General features: G+C 44.5%; 1 protein-coding gene across 1 annotated transcript; it reads left to right on the top strand.

Annotated features, from left to right (window-relative positions):
- The first annotated feature begins 16210 nt into the window (after positions 1–16210).
- Positions 16211–16891, top strand: CCDC70 (coiled-coil domain containing 70). Its single transcript, XM_033103827.1, is given in 1 exon segment — positions 16211–16891. A coding segment is annotated over 1 exon segment (681 nt).
- Positions 16892–19504: the final 2613 nt, after the last annotated feature.

The following is a 19504-nucleotide window of genomic DNA, read 5'->3' as shown; positions in this document are numbered from 1 at the left end:
GTAGGTCTTCAATATATATTTAACGAATGATTCCACAAACAACTATTCAAATGTCTCTTCATGAGGCTCCATTTTTTCCATGATGTCCTAAAAAAACTGTCAACTCATCATCCTTCCTCACAGAAAGTCAGGAAAATTGCAGCCCTGAATAAACAACAGCCTCTTTCCTCATCCTTTACTTGGCTTTCCACAGATCAAAGTGAAATTAGGCCAGTTCTCTGGCCTGATGGGGTTTGCCAGGTACATGCCCTTTGTTAAAGCGCCACAAAAGTAGGCTCCAAGTCACGGACACCTGGTTACTGTCTGAATTGCAGATTTCACAGGAGTGCCACTAAACCCTGTCTGGAAAAACAACTGTCCTGGACCAGAGGACAAGCCCAGTTATCTAAAGCCCAGCAGGGTGCCTAACGGGGAAGGAGGGTTCCTTTCCTCACCCTTCTGAGGTAGAGAAGAGGTGAGTCTCATGACACAGAGGGCTTGTTCTGGGCAAGTCTCATCACCCGCCTCCACTGGGGTGTCTGAGGGGGGTTGTGGAGAGAAACCAGGCTCACTCTGTCCCTGGCCACATCGCAGGACACGTCACCATTCCCGACATGGCTGTTTTCCTGTCGCAGCTCCAGATGTCCTGCCCTCTTGGACAGCCTTTTGGAGTTTTAGAACTTGTGCACTTCAATAACACAGGCCCTAGGTCCATGGATGGGGTGGAATTTTCTTCTCAGGGGTTGACATGGACATCACATCTGACAGGGTCCATATTTCCTCCTACGTCATAGAAGGGAAATAACAGAGGGAGGAGAAATAAGGGCAAACTGTTCAGACTTGTGTGGTGGAGTGGCCACAGGTTTATAAATTTCCTTTGAAATAACATGTTGAATTGGTCCGATCCTACCTACGACCCAAAGATATTCCAGTTGTTAAACCCACAGCACATTTGTGGAGACCACCTATATTTGTCTGTGTCACATCATAACAACACAAACATTTGTACCTTGGGCCACTACCTGGGGTAAGAGGCACATGCTTTAGTATCTTGTGAACTTTAAAGAATGATGTCCCACTACAAAACGTAGTGAGGGATACACAGAGATTTTTTTTATTACTTGAATATCCCGAATTCACTGATCTTTTTAGCCACTAGCTGCAAATAATGGTAGAAACATCAATTTAAAAAAAATCAATGACTTCCTTATTGGTAATAATGCCAGACCCAATAAGGTGGCATCCAACAGAATAAATCAATACAAGGCACGGGTGTTCGATCCATTATATAAATGAGGTAATTCTTATTCCTTTAAGCCCTTTATTTCCATAAACTGGCAAGATGGATGAGAACTAAAACAGAATTATGTGCTCCTAATTCTGTCATGTCTTAAAGAATGTTCCCTAAGAGACAGGTGGCTGTGACACTGGAATTGAGCTTTGGCACCCAGCCAGAAAGAGAAGACAGGGTCCCAAATGCTGGCCAACACTGTAAATTGTGTTCAACTTCACTGATTAGGAATGAAATGTTACTTAAAACAACCATGAGATATCATTTTTTCACGTAAAGATTAAGCAGTTTAAGATTTTAGTGAGAGGGGAGGGAACCATAGCTAAGGACATACTCTTGGTGGGAATATCAAAGGAAGCCACTTCTTTAGAGGGCAATTTGGCACAACCTATCACAATCAGAGTGGGAAGGGTGATATGTATAATATGATCTCACTCACGTAAAACATGTCTGTGTAAAAGCACAGGAAGAGATCAGCAGCACACACACCAAACCATTGTTATCACTGTTAACCTAAGAGAGTTGTACAAGGAAATAGGGCCACAGGGGTGCGGTCAGGGTAGGTGTTGGAGGCAGGGGTGGGAAGTATTTTTATCGCTACTTTATGCCCTAATACCACTCTACTCTTACTTATGAGTAGGTTTTACTTTTATAATTTAAAAACATGATAAGCGTAGAAGTATTAGTATTTGAAAGGAAAAGTAGTTAAATTGTTTCTCCAAATTTCAAAGATAAAAAGTAACTTGTAGGGGCAGATTTATGCAAGATTAGATCACCTGAGAGGAGAAACGAAAAGGGGAGAAAAGATGTGATGACAGTGGGGAAATATTCTTCTCCTCTTTTGGAGTATTTTCTTTAAAGTTATGAAAGTAAACTAACAGAAAAATTAGATCATAGAAAAAAGAAAACTATTTGTCATTATAAACAACTACAGAACTCCTAGCCCAACAACTGTTAGTATTTTGGAGCTTTTCATGCAAGTATGTGTATATGTACACGTAAATACACACACACACACACACACACACACACACACACACACCCTTCAGATGGTTGTATTCATCAGCACATTCAATGAACACTTGACACTTTGACAGCAGAATTTTTTCTGTTACTATGCGGTCTTCATAACCATCTTTTTAACAGCTCTATCACATTCCACAGAGCAGAATACCTAACAATCGCACTATACCTAACAAGATGTTGTTGTTGGACATTTACTTATAATTTTTCACTATTTTGACTAATCGTAAGAGACATCTTTCCATGAAAATGGCTTTTTTTCATGTATTAGATAATTCCCTTAGAATAAGTCATTAGATTTGGGATTATTTAATTTAAAAGTGTGCAATTTTTTTGGCTTTTGAGATAAAATTAATTCCTAAAAGAGTTGTATCCCTTTACAGTGCCACTAGTAATATCTGAAAGTGCCAGTTTCACTATACATTAGCTAGCACTGGGTGTTAGAAAGTCTAAAGCATTTTTATTACTTTAATAGGCAAACATGGGATTGTTATTATTTTAATTTACATTTTTGATTACCAGTGATATTGCACATTCTTTCATTGCTTGTATTTTTGTCATCTAGCCCCCTCTGTGAATTACTTTTCATAATCTATGATATGGACTTATTTCAATTCAAAGCAAAAGCAAGTATCTTTTGAGTGCCAAGCCCACAAAAACAAGCTGCAATTTAAGAAAATAGTAGTGAGTCTGCTTTTGCATTCACAGAGCTCACTGTGTGAATCTACAGATTCAATATGCTATGAAAGGTCTATTCACTGTTAATGTGGGAATGGGAAAAACTCACAAAACTCAAACGCATGCTCCCCTAGCCCTTTCAAATGGCATCTCTTTAAAAGATGGTGGGTCTTTCAAATACAGAAGATGCTCAATAAAGTGCATCCATGCTGATTACGGTGGGAATGACCATTTTAGCCAATTTCTAAACTTTCTAAGCACTAAGAAAATGAAAATGTTCCCGGCTTGGTGAAAACTTTCCTTATTTGCTACGAATCTGAAACAGGAAGAAATTGGGGTAGTGGGCTGGGCAACACCTTCTCTCCAGCAGGAATAAACAGTGACTTAGAAATCCATCCTTGTGTAAGACAGTGAAAGGATTGTTTGTCTCACACTTGCTTCTGCATCAATAAGAGTAGTGCTAATAGTCCCTGTTGCTTCCTCTTCTCAAAGTGTAGTGATAATAAAGGGAAGGAGGGAATTAATTGATAATAATTGTCAAGTGAAATTCTACATACTTTTAATTTTCAGTCCATTTGGTGTATCTCAGTGGTCCTCGACTAGGAGCAGTTTTGCCTCCCAGGAGACATTTGGCAATATCTGGAGACAGTTTTGATTGTCAGGACTGGGGTGGTGCTGGGAGGGGTGGCTAGCATCTATCGGATGGAGACCAGGGATGCTGCTAAACTTCCTGCCTGGAACAGAGCAGCCCTCACAACAAAGAATTATCTGGTCCAAAATGTCAATAATTCTGAGTTTCAGAAACCCTTTTATATCTGTCTAACATTCCCAGTTTTAATGTTCACATTTATAAATACTTTATTTTTAACCTCTGATTTGTGTCATAATTCAGCAGTGAGCCTGTATCTTATACGTAGGTGTCTTAAGTTTTTCTTAACATTTAGCACTGGGTCAGCATTTAGCATTACTTAGTTTCACCCCAAAGCTCCAACCTGAAGCAAGAACACATCTTTGACTTAGAAATTGTGTTTTTAGTGATGGACTTGGTACATTAGACTTAATTCCTAAATTAGATGTGAAGGGGACCCTCAACTCATTGCTTAGCTTTGTATAATATTAAATGTTAAACATTAACCACCTCCATCCATATCTGTTCCTCCAAGGGCAAATGTTTACCAGAATCACAGCATGTTTCCAACAAACGTTTCAGGTGCTCAGGACACAAATCCTTTATTATCTGTAGCTCTTTATGTATGCTATGCTCCATTCCCTCTCCTAACTATATTCCATCATGCATGCATTCAGCGGAGGTTATTGCATACCTACTGTGTGCCAGGGTGGTCCCACCACTTCCCTGTGCATCATCCTCCATTGTTCGGTTCCTATGAAATGGAAAATGTCCTTGCTTTGCTCTACCAACCTTTGAAATGACTAAGTGAAAGCCACCTGCTCAGGGACCCAATAGGTGATCGCCATTCACGGTCCTGTACTTAGCAAGTTGTTTCTAACCGTCTGGCATAACTTGCTTTCACCATTGTTCCTTTACAAGTATTCTCTCCATGAGAAAAGCCATTTTCCTTACACTCAGTGGAGGTTCAGGTTTTCTTTCCCTCCACACAATTAAGAAAAGCACTTCCACAATGCAGTCATTTTCTTTCCAGGAAGCATAAATCAGCACACTGTCATCTTCCTATGAATGATTCCAAGAAACCATCTGCTAGGATTTTCTCCAACTTGAGAGGCTGCGCGGGGTTTTCCTGACTCACCTTTGGAGCCGATAAAAGCGATCCAGTAGCGAGCGGGGCAGAACTCAGCCACACTGGGTCCCGGTGCTCCAGGTCTGCGTCTGGTCTGAAGGGTTTTCTCTTCACTTGCGGTTCCCGCTCCCAGTCGCGGGCTTTCCTTCTGTTTTTCGCTTGGGGTTTCTCTCATGCAGCAATGACAGCAGCTCCTGGCTTTTTCCTCGAAGGGGCGGTTATCTGCCTTTCCCAATCCCGCGTGTGGGTACAGACCCCCACCGCCAGTTTTAACACCCTGGAGTACTTCCCAGGGCCGGAAGGGGGCAGCAGAGCAATCCCGGGAAGCTTTGGAAAAGGGGGGGCTGTTATAATTTCGTGCTGAGGTCATAACTTAATGGAGTTCTAAATTAATGCTAGAAATCTGTCGTTTCGGTGCCTTTGCTTTAGTTGGCAGAGCAGGCCTGTCCGGCGAGCCTCTTCTCACTTCTCGCTCTCCCTACACGCCAGTGGCCGTGGGGAACAGTCCGGCAGACGGGAACTATTTATACAGAGGGTGAAGGTCCTCAGGGTGGGCTTAGGACGCGAGAGGCGCCTTAGGTGCTTGAGAATTGCCATGTAGAAAGAGATGAACGCTATTCTGTGTCATCCCCGGCGCTAGATCCAAGACAGAAGTTACAGGGAGGCAGAATTGGGCTCGGTATAATCAGCTCTCTAATAGTCACTGTCCTGGATGGAGCAGGCTAAGGGGAGAGGCTGTGTGACCTGTGACAAGCCGCATCAAGTAGCAGAAGTTCTCAATTGTTATTATATGAGACGTGCCTGAGGCTCTTTATTAAAATGCAGATTCCTGCCTCACCTCCCAAAGATTCCAAATCTGTAGGTCTGGACTTGGGCGCAGGAATCTGCATTTTAGACCCTGCTAAGTTTTCGTGGGCCACACTTTGAGAAGCAGAGGAGTCATGTGACATTAAAGGCATCCTCCAACCCTGACATTCTAGGTTTTATGTTGTTGTTCTAATGGAAAAGGCCACTCTACTAGGGTGGGGCAAAGAGTTACCTATGGTACAAAGTGTAAGGAAACACTCCTTTTTAAGGCTGACCCTACAGCCCTGAGGGTGACGTCTCCTTAAATCTTGTGCCCCAGGTGCGTCTCTTGTATCACTTTGTCCTGGCACTGCCAGTCTCCAGCCCTGAATCCAAGCTGACCACTCCACACCACACCATGGAGGAAATGGGGGACCTGTAGGAGGAAAGGATTGCGTGTGAGATGACTTGAATCTTTTTTGAGACGTTTAGCCACACCTCTCCATGAGCAAATTGAAATGGGGTGATTAGGAGCAGGGAGGGCAGAGCTTGGCGCTGGCCAAAGAAAGACGGTAACACTTTTTGAGCATGTTTCACCCCAGGGGTCAAAACAGACTAAATTTTAGGATATAGGGCTGTCCTCCTATAGGATAAGAGAAGGAATACCAGCTGGTCTTTCAATAGCTTTTCCAGGTGCCCCTGTAGACACAGCAAAGGGTCAAAGAATCTTTTCTCTCAAACTAGATAATATGTACAGAAATAGGGGGAGATTTTGGAAAAAGCAGGAGTCTTTGGAAAGTGATTCTGAGATTTGGAGGCTAAATGATAGTGATAATAAGAAGAGCTTTATGACAAGAAAACAGGGGATTTAATATGAGGAATTAGTTTCAAAAGTTATGGAAGAGCTGAAAAGTCAAACAGAAGACGTGGTAGGGAGAGCTGGTGGGAATTCAGAGATTAACAACAGAGAGTGGAAGCAACTATGGTCCCTAGAAATCGTGAGTGGAAACCCACTGTTGGAAATGATGCCCAAAGCAAGGTAGCTGTTATTAACATCCCCGTTTCACAGATGAGTAGAGTGAGGTACAGAGAAATTAAATAACAACCCAAGGCCACATAGCTACTAAACGTGTAATGAATTTAAAATCAAGCAATGGGATCCAGAGCCTATGCTCTTGACTGCTACACTTATTGGCATATGAATAAAGGGCATATTGGAGGAAATGTTAGTAGAATTGAGTTAAAGTTGAATTCAGGATACAAAATTTATTACGCATGTTTGTTATATGTAAGCTTTGAGGTGACTTACATACTGAGGTCCTGCTGGTGAAATGAGTTCAATCATTCATTGGACAAGTAGTGCTTACTCCAAGCAAGACACTGTGAGTAAAAGGATTATTTCATACCATTCAGTGTATCCAATAAGGAATTTTAATTCAAAAGAGCAATGAGTTCGTGAGTATATGCCTGAGTTTAATCACAGGAAAGTCCGTGAGTTAATGAAGGTGTGCCTGACTCCTTGATGGAAGGCATAGAAATGAAGGGAGTATTAAAGTTGGCCAAAGACCAACTTGTGCACCATTTAAGGAGGTAGTCACTGACTCCCCTGTTCACGAGTGTTCATTCCCACTCTCCTCCCTCAGATTGTACAGAAGGTTGTCTTTTATTGTGTGTTATTCTCAAATAAATTAGTTCTGTGTAACCATTCTCATTCTTCATATGCTTTACTTGGAGAGCTTCCCATTCTGAGATCACGCTTCTATGTGAGTCTCATTTTCTATAGTCACCATCTATTACTCCTGACGGCTTCCTAATTTGGGAGAAAACCTTCAAGGTCCTTCACTTCAACTTCCACTTGAATCATAAAGCATTTTCACCAGAAGCTTTCATTTTCTTTTTGACTTTTCTCAGCATTATAATTTTCCCAAAGACAATTTAAGGAAAAGAGAAGTGGGCTGTCTCTGAGTCATGAACTAGTTCATCGTCAGAAGAAGAAAAATAAACAGACAGTCCACTCCTGACACCTGCTACAACCTGGATGAACCTTGAGGACATTATGCTAAGTGAAATAAGCCAGTCACAAAGGACAAATACCGTATGATTCCTCTTATGTGGAATCAAATTCATAGAGACAGAAAGTAGAATGGTGGTTGCCAGCGGCTGGGAGGAGAAGGGAATGAGGAGTTTTTGCTTAATGGGCACAATTTCAGTTTTGCAAGATGAAAAGAGTTCCAGACGTAGATAATGGTGATAATTGTACAAGAATGTCAATATACTTAACACTACTGAACTGTACACTTAAAAATGGTTAAGGTAGTAAATTTTATGGTATGTACATTTTACTGCAACTTTATAAATAGAATTCTGGGTCTAAGAAAAAAAAAGAGAGATTAAACTCCTAAGGTTCCAAAGGCCCTATGGAATTGGACAGTTGTCCAAGGTGCTCCCAGGAAAACATCAGGGTGCCCTTGAGCCCCAGTTTCTGTGGTCCCAGGAGATCAGGGGACGATGTGAGGACATGGCCCTGCAGATTGGTTCTGTCCTCCCGGTAAGGTTTCCAGGCTCAACACTTTTACTCAGGTCTAGTGGGCACCTTAGAACGGGCTTGAGGGAAAGGAATGGTACCTGTCTTCCCTATTCCTGGTAGTTGAGTCCAGGAGGGCCTCAATGTCCCCAGAGACGTGCGTCAGCGTTGGGAACATGCACAGCACCACCTACTAGGGGTTCTCTTCCCCCTTACCCCCTCCTCCCATCTGTTAGCCTTTTTGTAGAACCCCAGCCTCTCATCAGAAACAGTTGCCTTCCTCGTGGCTTTGGCTCCAGCCCTGGCAACTGGTCCTCTCTCCTCACCTGGAATCCTGATTGTAGCATTTTCTGGCTTCTGTGAAATAAGTGAACCCACTGTGGCTGTTTTCCGGCTACTGGCGTGATTCAGTGGGCGTGGAGTTGGGAGAAGATGTGCACTGTCACCGACGAGCCCGTAGCAAGGGCTCCAGCACACGACTGCTCAGCAGTTACTTTCTCTGTGCCCTGTTGGCTGAAGTGATCCAAAGGGCCACCCATGTTCAACGGGAGGAGACAGACTCTGCCTCTTGACGCAGGATGGCGAGGTTAAGGTATCGGCGATATTGGTTTCTTCTGAGCCTTCCCTCCTTGGCTGGTCGATAGTCATCTTCTCCTACCTATGTCTTCCCGAGACCTTTCCTCTGTACATTTTTGTGTCCAAATTTACTCTTCTTATAAGGACATCATTCCCATCAGGTGAAGGCCCACCCTAATGACCTCCTTTTAACTTCATTACCTCTTTAAAGACCCCATCTCTAAATATGGTCACATTTTGAGGTACTAGGGGTTAAGACTTCAACATGTGAAATTTGGGAAGACAGAACTCATCTCATAACAGCCACCTTCATGGAGGTGATATTCTAGGACCTCAGATGGTGCCCTTTTACCAACATCACGTGGTTGTGGCCATGGAAATGGTGGCATGGAACATGCAGACAGAAGCCTGCAGGCACTGACCTGGACTCCAAGGTGGGAAAATCTCGGTGGAACTGTTCATGCTTCCCAGCTGCCCATTGGATTAGGCTGTGGCTCGTCTGCAGCCTTCCCGCTGCCCTTTCCTGCTTCTTCCTTCTCCTTCTTCCAAGAGCTCTCCCACAATGTATCTCAGGTTTTGCTTCCAGAGAACTTTACGGATGTAAGACAGTCACGCTGCATTTCATCAAGAGGCACGTGATATCTGGTTGACCCATACTTCAGGATGTTAACTTGACCTCTAGATAAAGATGATAGCCTGGTCCCTCCATCATAAAATAACGTATCTCACTTAGACATAAAATCTACGTGGTGTTATTTGGGACAATGCAATGATTCATTTAGTGGGTTTACAACCAATGGGTAATCTTGCCAAATTCATCATTTAATTAGAAACGTGAAAGAGTGGTTTATATCTGCTAAGGTAGTTCTGCAAAGCTTTCCCACATTGACTGGGGCTGTTTGGTAGTATGCTCTACAGTTTCTAAATGAAAGGAGGATACATTATTCAGTCTTTCGATTTTCCTTTAATTTTCAAATATTCCTGTAATTTTCAGAGAAGTTGACTTACTTTAATTTTACTTTAAGTGGTGACAAATGAATATTTTCTGTTCTTTTTTATTTTTAGTATCATTATGGACTAATGGATTGCTAGAGATTGAATATATTTCAATTAACCACAAACAATATTCCTTTGATGCTAAAATTCTCACGTCCGTGGGAGCTTACTCAAATTAGCTCCTGTGTCCTTTTGACATGACAAGAAATCTTCCTTGATTTCTGGAAAAACATGTCCCAGGTTCACTTTGTACCTTCCTTTCCCTGCACCTAGAAGCAGTCATTTATCAGTGGATTCCTAGTTCTTCTCAATGGGAAATAGTATGAGAGATGAAGATCTGTCTACAAGGTATACAAATATTCATTGTATCTGGGATATTGTTGCTATTATTTCATTTCAGTAAGCAGACGTATACCACGCATATTTTTAAAGTCACGTGTTCATTTTGATATTTTTATTTTAAATTAAATACTATAGCATTTTATGTAACTTATTTGATTTTAGAATTTTATCGCTTTTACACTGAACATCTTGATTCCTAATGTTATTGAAACAAATGTTATTGAAACAGCCTTCTGGAAAGATATTCACAGAGAAGTCTTGCTTCTACCCCTGCCCCACCCCCCTTCTTTCCTTCATAATTAACTATTTTTATTAGTTTGGTGGTTGTCTTCAAATATTTCTCTGTGCAAATATAAGCAAATGCATAGGTATATATTTTTATTTTCTCTGATACACAATATTTAGCAGTATTCTGTACCATGTTGTTTTTTCTACTTCAAACATGATGAGCTCTCTCCATATCAGCACATAATAGCCTTTGTTATACTTGTTTTTACAGCTGCATAGTACTCTGTTGTGTGGCCATGCCATAGTTTAGTCAAGTTGTCCCCCTGTTGTTGGAAATCGAATTATTTCTAATCTTTTGTAATTACAAGCAATCCTCCAATGAATTGAATAACCTTTACAAGTATCATTTTGTACTGGCATAGGTTTCCCTGTGGGATGGACATCTAGAAATGGAATTGCTAAGTCAAAAGGTAAATGCATCTATAATTTTGTTAGACACTGAAAACTTCCCCTCTGTCGGGGTTGTAACATTCTGCATTCCTACCAGCATTTTGCATTCCTGTATAAGGGGGCTTATTTCCTTACATGATTGCTAACAGAAGCATATCTCACAGGGAGTGAAGCCCAGTTTAGAATCATCTCGTTTCCTGATTGGATTAAAGTAATTAACTTCTCTGCCTACCAGAAGCAAAAATAAATACCTCTGAAAGAAGATAACATTACGCAGAGCCTCAGAATTTTGAAATAATTCATCCCATACAAACCCCCCACTGAAACGTGATTTCCCGGAAGCCTCTCCTGGGCACAATCCAGGTAGAATGTGATGTAACAATCATTTGCCAGTCGTCAACTGTGTCACCCTATAAGTGAAGTCAAAGATGGATGATGGAGAAAACTTTTAGGCCTTTCAGGTTCTCTCTCCACAACTTAAACCCCCTTACTTGGGGCCCCATCTTGGTCCTCTGCACCCTTTGGGTCAGGACTGAGACCAGTGTTAGGGGAGTCTGTGAAAATGGCATCCCTGGGGATCTGACACAGCAATGACTGCCCACCCTCTGAGGGTTACAGGACTTGCCCAGTTGGCAAACAGCTAAGCAGTAAGTAACTGTTGGGTTTAGATTGGCTGGCACTGGTTCCAAGCCTAGAGTTATATATATTTCCCTTAAAACTAAGTTTCTAGTCTTGAAGTATAATATTGGAGATATGTCTTTGATTCATGATTTTAGGTATATATACATATACATTTACAATTTTATATTGTACTTTATATCTAAATACACAACTATCTATTTGACACTGTACTTATTTGTATCTCTTTCTCAGAGAAAATTTAAGTGGTAATGAGGAAAGACTTGGAGACAATTTCCCTCTGACCTTCTAACCCAGGAGACTGCCATTTTGTTCATTTGACATTCACTGAACATCTACTGTGTACCAGACATTGTGCTATATGCTGGGCATAGAGATGGGAGATCAAATGTCCCTAGTGGGGCAGGAGGAGCATGTGCTCAGCCTAAACATGGGGCGGGGGGGGTGTCAGGAGAGGCTGCCTAGAGGCTGTACTCCTTATGTGGGTCTTGGCCAGCTAGGTGAGTGAAGTGTGTTTAGGCCAAGCTATCCAGGGAGAACGGCATCAGTGGACGTGAGAAAACCTTGCATGCTGAGGGATTCCAGATGGCCAGAGTACAGGCATCAGGGGAGGTGTCTGGGGTATAGGCTAGACTGGTTTGTAGGGGCAGATCACGATTGTCCTGCATGCTAACTTAAGAAGATTTGAAATAACCCAAAATAGTAATTAGAATAATTCTTATTTCCTATTGACTGAGCTCTTGCTATGTGCCAGGCACTGTACCCCAATGTCCTCCTCACAAGAGCCCTGTGAGGTAGGTACTGCTTTGTATGGACAAAGTATAACCCTATGGGAAAAGGAGTCCACAGAGAGACTGAGCGAGAAGAGTCGGGGAGGTAGGAGGAGAAACGGCATGGCCTGGGGTTGTAGAAGAAAAGGGGGGAGGAGCTTCAGGAAGGATTCGTGTCAAATGCTGCCAAGAGGTCAGTGAGGATAAAAACCAAACAGCTAGCAGGTCGCTGGTGATCTTAACAGGTACAGTTTCAGTGGAGTAAGGAGGCAAAAGACAGATTGCTGTAGGATGAGGGTGCGAATACAATACAGAATGGTGATAATGATTGTTAATTGCTTTTTGAGAAGACTATTCAAGGAGGAGGGGGCTAGCAAATAGGGAGAGGGCGTTAGAGGATTCTGTTCCTGGTTGGTTGGTTGGTTGGTTGGTTGGTTGGTTGGTTGGTTGGTTGATTGGTTGATTGGTTGTTTTTAAGAAAAGAGTGTTTGTGTACTGAGAGGCCAGAATGAGGAGGGAGAGAGAGAGAGAGAAAGAGAGAGAGAGGTGTAAGGCCCATGAGTGAGGTCTCGCTGAAACAGAGTCACCAAGCAATTGTGAGGAGATGGGGGAGGCCTGGCCTAGGAGCTCAGAGGAGGGCACTAAAAATGGATACATATGGATGCCACAGGGGTGAACTAGAAGCTGAGGAAGTTTCAGCGCATGAGCCTCTGTCTTCTCCACACGTAGGAAGTCAGACCCTCTGAGAACGAGGGGGAATCCCTGAATACTTGAAGTATAATACATTTATTTCTATAATACATTTATTCAACATGTACCACTGTCGTGCGGGGGATCCTGCCGACTACGCCAAGTGTCATGCAGGGTGTCATGCGGGGTCTCTGCTCCCCACATAAGAACGCAGGATATGGTGAGGCCAAAAAGGAACACCCACGGAGCCATAGGTAGGGGAGTCATATTACTATATTCTCGCTGGCGGCTGGATTGGAGACACAGGAAACAGGAGCCACACAATTCTCAACCCTCACTGCGCCGCTTGCAGACTCAGCCACCATCTTCTTGCTAGCCCCCATTTGCTGCTAACATAGCCACGGCAGTTATATTAGTGCCCAGTGGCTCACTGGTTACAGCTGACGGCCAACTAGCCACAGCTGATGGCCATTTGATCACAGTCGACGGCCATTTACTACCTGAGCCAGCACCTTTCTATGTGAGGCTGAGAGCCTGGAAACTGCTTTTTGGGGCTCTGTCCCCACAACCATGAACAGATTTCTTCCACTGCTGCTCAAGTGGGGAGTTAGATTTAGGGGGCATATCATTTATGGTGAACCGTTAGTGCTCACTGACCTACAATTTGTAGCTTTTTCCATTCCCAAGTGACTCCGTGGACTTGCCAGCTGCCCCCGGTTGACTTCTGCACTCGGCTCTGGGGTTCTCTGCTGATCATGAGGGCAGTCACGCTGCTCTTTGTGGAGAGCTGCCCTCAGAGGCAAGTCTGCTAATGGCAACAACCGGTGCTAAACCTGCCCAAGGTGTGAGGCCATAAAGAGAGCCTGTAAATAACAACTTAGGATAAACTGGACAGTGGAAAAATGTAGCATTGGGTGATAGTTGATGTCTATGGCGAAAAAAGGGAAAAGGAATTTACTAAACTGTTTCAGTGAGTTCTCTAGGCGGGGCAAACATTGCTCACAGAGTAGGCAATAAAGCTGTGGAGTAATTCAAAGGCAGTTACTTACAGGGTTGGGGTATGTCCAGAAAACACTTCAGAAGAAACCCAGAAGCCTACACAAATGCTTCCTTTGCAAACTGGGACAGACAGTTCTCACACATGTACAGGGACTTTTGTAAATCTTTTGTTTGTTAAAAATATATAGTTATTTTCTTTAGCAATAACTTTTTATTTTGCAATAACTTTCAATGTTCTTAAATTTTCTTTTTAATGTGGGTATATTTTCCTTCAGCAGTAGGGTTGTATGAGAGAGAGTTACATTTAAAATTAGTGATCGAGTGGCTAAATATTGTTATCAATGCAGTCTTGACATTATATCAAGCTAATGCTTGATGCAAATGCACACACGCATGTGCGTGCACACACACACACACACACACCCTCCTAGTGAACATATCAGCCTGATGCCTGATGGCGTTTACAAGCAGTATTGCTTGCCCACACGATGCACTTCTAAACATGATGTTTCAGCAGTCTTCACGCATCTACTTAATTGTTTGAACAGGTTTTAAACTTATTTAAACCTCAGTTTTCTCAGTTATAAAAGGGGGGTTAACGAAGGTACTATTTATCTCACACTGTGGTTGAAAGGATTAAACAGGTAATGTAGGTAAAGTGCCCAACGCAAAAGGGCTGAATAAATGAGGAGGTAGTAATTGTTACTACTGATATTATAATTGGACAGCTGATTGTTATCAACAGCTAGCTTGCAACTCTAGTTGACCTTGAGGCTTTGCTCATAGAATTACCTCATCCAATTCAATAAACCCTTGTTTTGGGTCTGCTCTGTGTTCTCACAGCACAAAGAAAGAAATGTGGGGACTTGAGGAATGAAGCACTTTCTCCCACCTCACGGTACTACTAAGAGTTATGCAAATAGTGGGAATAAGACAAATAACCACAATGCAGCAGACAAACCCAAAATTCAATAAAATTCAGTTCAATTCTACCAACACTTGTATCCATTACTTCCTTTATATTCGTAGATGCCAGGTTACAGGAATGGCAGCAGTCTTGCCCACACCTGGTATCAATCGAGCCTGACAAGTGAACAAAGGGAGTGTGTGGAGATATGTAGCTAGCATCACGGAGGTGTGATGAGCTTTGTCTGGAGGGCCTACGTAGCTTACAGGGGGAAGGATGAGCAGGAACTCAAGCCCATAACGGGTGGAGAAGGTAATCTCCACAGAGGACACAGAACGTACCCTGGTGTGGAGGCAGGAAACTGCAGGTCATGTCCAGAGAACTGAAGGTAGCTCATTAATACTGAATCTTAGATCTGGAGTTGAGTGGAGGGAGACTGGGTCGGAAAAGAGAGAGACAAGCGGAAGTCAGTTGCAGAGGGCCTGCTAAGGCCTTTGGATTTGCTACTTGGGCTATGGGGTCTTCGAAGGTTTGTGAGCAGGAGTGGTGTAATGGGACCACGTTCACAAACGTGGTTGGGGCTGCAGTGTAGAGTGGATGCGAGGGTAAGATCAGCACCCGAGAGACCAGTCAGGCTGCTACAGGCATCCTGGCCTGAACTGGCCGTGGTCAGGGAGCTGGAGCAGGGGGTGTGGTTTCAAGAAATGTTAAGGATCTGAACTGGGAGGGCTTGATGATTGATTAAAAGTTGGTGATAGGGAGGAAGGTATCAAGGAGGAGCTCCAGGTTCTGGCTTGTGTGACTGGATGGTTGGTGATGCCAACAGCTGCCCACAGTGTAGCCACCATCTCTTCATCACACGTGCATGCATGTACACACACACACACACACACACACACACACACTTTTCTGCCCCACTTCCTGCTCCCAAGTCAGGAAATAGAAAAAGGTGAAAACCCAGAAATCTCCTGAAGGCACTTACGTTGCTCTGCACTGTGGTGCTTGCTGAGGCCCTCAGAGAGAGGCCAGACCCTGGCAGCTGCTTCCAGAAATCTCAAAATGAAAATCAGTGCCCTTACCGTGTGTATTCACCCCTCGGGCCCCCTGCGCTCTAACCACTTTCCCATGTCCAGCCCTTTTTCCCACGTTTGTAGTTACTAGAATTTTTCTGGATAGTTTTGATATCTCAGATATATGGCAACGTGTGGAAATCTCTCATTCTCTCTCTCTCTCTCTTCTCCTCCCCCCCCAACCCGCTCCTGCCTTTCTTTCCTACTTGAAAACCACTGTCCTTGTTGGCTGAAATTCTGATTTTTAGCAGCCTTGAGGTTTAAGGTACCACTTACCTATTCAGCTCAAAGCCATGACCATCCAGTGTGTTTCTCTACTAAAGCTTGTCTCTCACAAACACCACCAAGGAGACAAAACAAGAAATGGTTACATTTCCCCAAATTAAATGGTACAAACCCAAGGGCTTGTCCTCTGGCATGTAATACTCATGAACATGTTTTCTCTGGTGCCCCCGCAGGACTTGGCCAGCGAACCTGGACTTGGCCGATGGCCCTGGGATCCCTCATGGCCAGTCCAGCATTCTGGCTGCCTGGGAAGATATTTCCCTTCAAGGTGGGTAAATGGGTGGGGCTTGCTTGTTTCCGGTCATTGGTGGCCTCCTCACCCAATATTCGCCGGAAGAAACTAATCCATAAGCTGCAGGAGGAGAAGGCTTTTCGGGGAGAGATAAAAATTTTCTGTGAGAAAGTAGAAGACTTCAGGGAAGAGATGTGGCATTTCCGGGGCAAGATCCGTGTTTTCTGGGACCAGATCTTAGGTTTTTGGGAAGAAAAGAGACCTTTCTGGGAAGAGGAGAAAACCTTCTGGAAAGATGAAAAAGCTTTCTGGGAAATGGAAAAATCTTTCCGGGAAGAAGAGAAAACCTTTTGGAAAAAGTACCATATCTTCTGGAAGGAGGATAATGCTTTATGGGAAAGAGATCAGAACCTTCTTCAGGAGGACAAGGCCCTGTGAGAGGAAGAAAAAAGCCTGTGGATAGAGGAACGAGCTCTTCTTGAAGAGGAGAAGGCCCTGTGGGAGGATAAAAAGTCACTCTGGGAGGAAGAGAATGCCCTCTGGGAGGAGGAAAAAGCATTCTGGGTAGAAGGTGGCGGTCATATTGCTGAGGTGCACTTACTTGAAAATAGGCTCCACAGCCTCACTGGAGGGCCACGGTCACCAGGCTTCTCCCGAGGCCGGGCATGAGCTTGGGAGATGAAGGCCCAGGGGATCCAGACTCTGCTGGATTGGGATTCGAGTCGAAGGTGACCCCATGTGCTGGAGAAAATAATCACTTAGTTGTCTCCTTGCTTCAAAAGATCTAATAAAGTCCTGAAGAGAGGTTTGGAAAACCAACTTCTTCAAGGAAGCCCAGATACCTTTTTTTCTAGGTTCTGTGGTTCTTAAGTGTTACATTCCCATCCCCCAGGCTGTATTGCTGTCCATAGAGCTTGACCCTGGGCAGTTCACCATGAGCCTGGCATGTGTGGGTGTTTGTGGTAGAGACTTATGACAAGAGTCAGAATGGCGTGCAAAGGGGAAGAGAGGCTAGACAATGCCAGCTAGAGACACATAGGCACACAGGGCCTGACACACCTCTGCCTCTGTCATGCTGTAGGGCAATCATTTCTGCTCCACTCTGGGCAGGCTTGCAGGCCTGGAGTAGGCTGACAGCTTTCTAGAAAAGACCACAATGCAGTTAACCATTCATTTATAGTTCATCCTTACCTGGAAGGCCATTTGGAACACACAGGCTGAATCCCCTACTGGCCGACCTGCCCATAGTTCCAGGTTTCCCCCAAACGTCCTCTGTTGGCCATTCTCTGTGCATCAGAAAGGGGTGCGGCATAAAGCTGAGGCTCCAGAGCACGGCCTACTAAAGCGCTTCCCTTCCCTGTTGATGGAGTCAAAGTGGACCATGTGGGACAATCTGGAAGGTGTAAGGGAGTCCTCCCTGCCCCATACATTCCCACTCACACAGGTCTCACTGTACCTGCGCTTCTGCATTATCAATTCCTCCTTTTGAATTTCACTCTTCCATTCATTTAAAATTGAAATGCCCCGGGAAGGTAATACACTAAATGATTGTCCATTAATGTGGTCAGCAATTTACATGCCCAACTTTTCTTTATTAGGAGGTCTGTATGGGCATTGGAGTGAAAGTGACCAGAAGGTGGGCAGTAAGAAATGTCAAGGCAAACATCTCCTGTTTTCCCTATTTCAGGCCTGGCCCTCATTGTTATTAACACATCAGTTTACCTTGCCTTTGTGCGCCCGTTACTATTCGACAAGCACTTTCACATTCGCTAACTCATGGAATCACCACAACTCTGTGGATTGACAGGGAAAGTATATAAACCCACTGTACAGATGAGGAAACAGAGACCTAGTGAAGCAAAGTGATTGCATATGGCTAGGCAAGTAGCAAATGGAAGGGCCAGGACTAGAACCCACACTGGTCCCATTCCTTTTCTAATACAGCCCTGGATCACGGAACATGGCTTTAGAGTAGTTCAGCCAGTAATGGTGTCAGGGATGGGTGAACCTTATAGAGCTGTGGGATTTCACTGTGGTTTGGGGTGGTCGTGGAAAGATGGGGAGAGGAAGGCCCAGGGTCCCCCTAGGTGTGCTGAGTAAACATTCCTGGTCACAGCAGAGAGGGCGGACATCAGGAGCAGGCAGGCGTCTGCGCCTCTGCATCGCTCTGGGAAAGTGCGGATTCTCTGCATGGCCTTTGCTTCTCAGGAGCCCGGGCCAGGCCAGCGGGAGCAGTTTGCTCCTTTTTCACACACCCAGCCTTGCCTCCTCTGCTCCCAATGCGCCCTGGGCATAGCTGTGGGAACAAGAAGCTGGTGCAGAGAATCCGGTTTCAGGGGGAGACAGCGGGGGGCCCTCAATCAAGAAGACCCATCCAGGGCTGGCCCGGTGGCTCAGGCGGTTAGAGCTCCATGCTCCTAACTCCGAAGGCTGCCGCTTCGATTCCCATATGGGCCAGTGGCCTCTCAACCACAAGGTTGCAGGTTCAACTCCTTGAGTCCCGCAAGGGATGGTGGGCTGCGCCCCCTGCAACTGGACCTGGAGCTGAGCTGCGCCCTCCACAGCTAAGACTGAAAGGACAACAACTTGAAGCTGAACGGCACCCTCCACAACTAAGATTAAAAGGACAACAACTTGACTTGGGAAAAAGTCCTGGAAGTACACACTGTTCCCCAATAAAGTTCTGTGCCCCTTCCCCAATAAGAATCTTTAAAAAAAAAAAGAAGACCCATCCAATGGATGATGCACAGGGCGGCAGGAACCCTGATGCAGCAGGGGCGGCAGATTCAGCTATCGCCAGTGATTCCACCCCAAACAAAAGCAAATAGAAGGTTGTTGATCTTAAGACCAAGGAATGTAAACTGGGTGGAGGCAGGAAGTGGGAGCGTGCAGTGAATGGAAAGATTCCCCTTAGCACGCCATGGAAACCACCTGGATAGATCGCTGTCATGTGAAGGAGGGTGAGGAGCTGCCAAGAGAGGGCAGGTGGGTCCCTCTGTGATTCCATCCTCCATCCTCCTAACAGCTGTGAAGTTTCACCTGCCAGGCTGTGTCTCCTTAGGTCTAGGCGGAGAGACATGCAGGCAAACAGGAGAGTCCGCGCCTCAAGGCAGGGAGGGCTGTGAGAGACAGATCCATACAGTGTTCCTTTTGTGTCTTTCTGCTGCCTCTGGCAGCGGGGGTGAATGGGTGAAGTCTGGAAAGGTTTTCTGGAGGAGGTGATGACTGGGTGAAGCCTCAAGGTCCAGTGGGAATTCCCTAAGGATGAGATGGAGCTGAGAG

The sequence above is a fragment of the Rhinolophus ferrumequinum genome, chromosome 4 (genome assembly GCF_004115265.2).
Source record: "Rhinolophus ferrumequinum isolate MPI-CBG mRhiFer1 chromosome 4, mRhiFer1_v1.p, whole genome shotgun sequence".
NCBI classification, from domain to species: domain Eukaryota; kingdom Metazoa; phylum Chordata; class Mammalia; order Chiroptera; family Rhinolophidae; genus Rhinolophus; species Rhinolophus ferrumequinum.
This window is presented reverse-complemented; position numbering and strand designations above follow the sequence as displayed.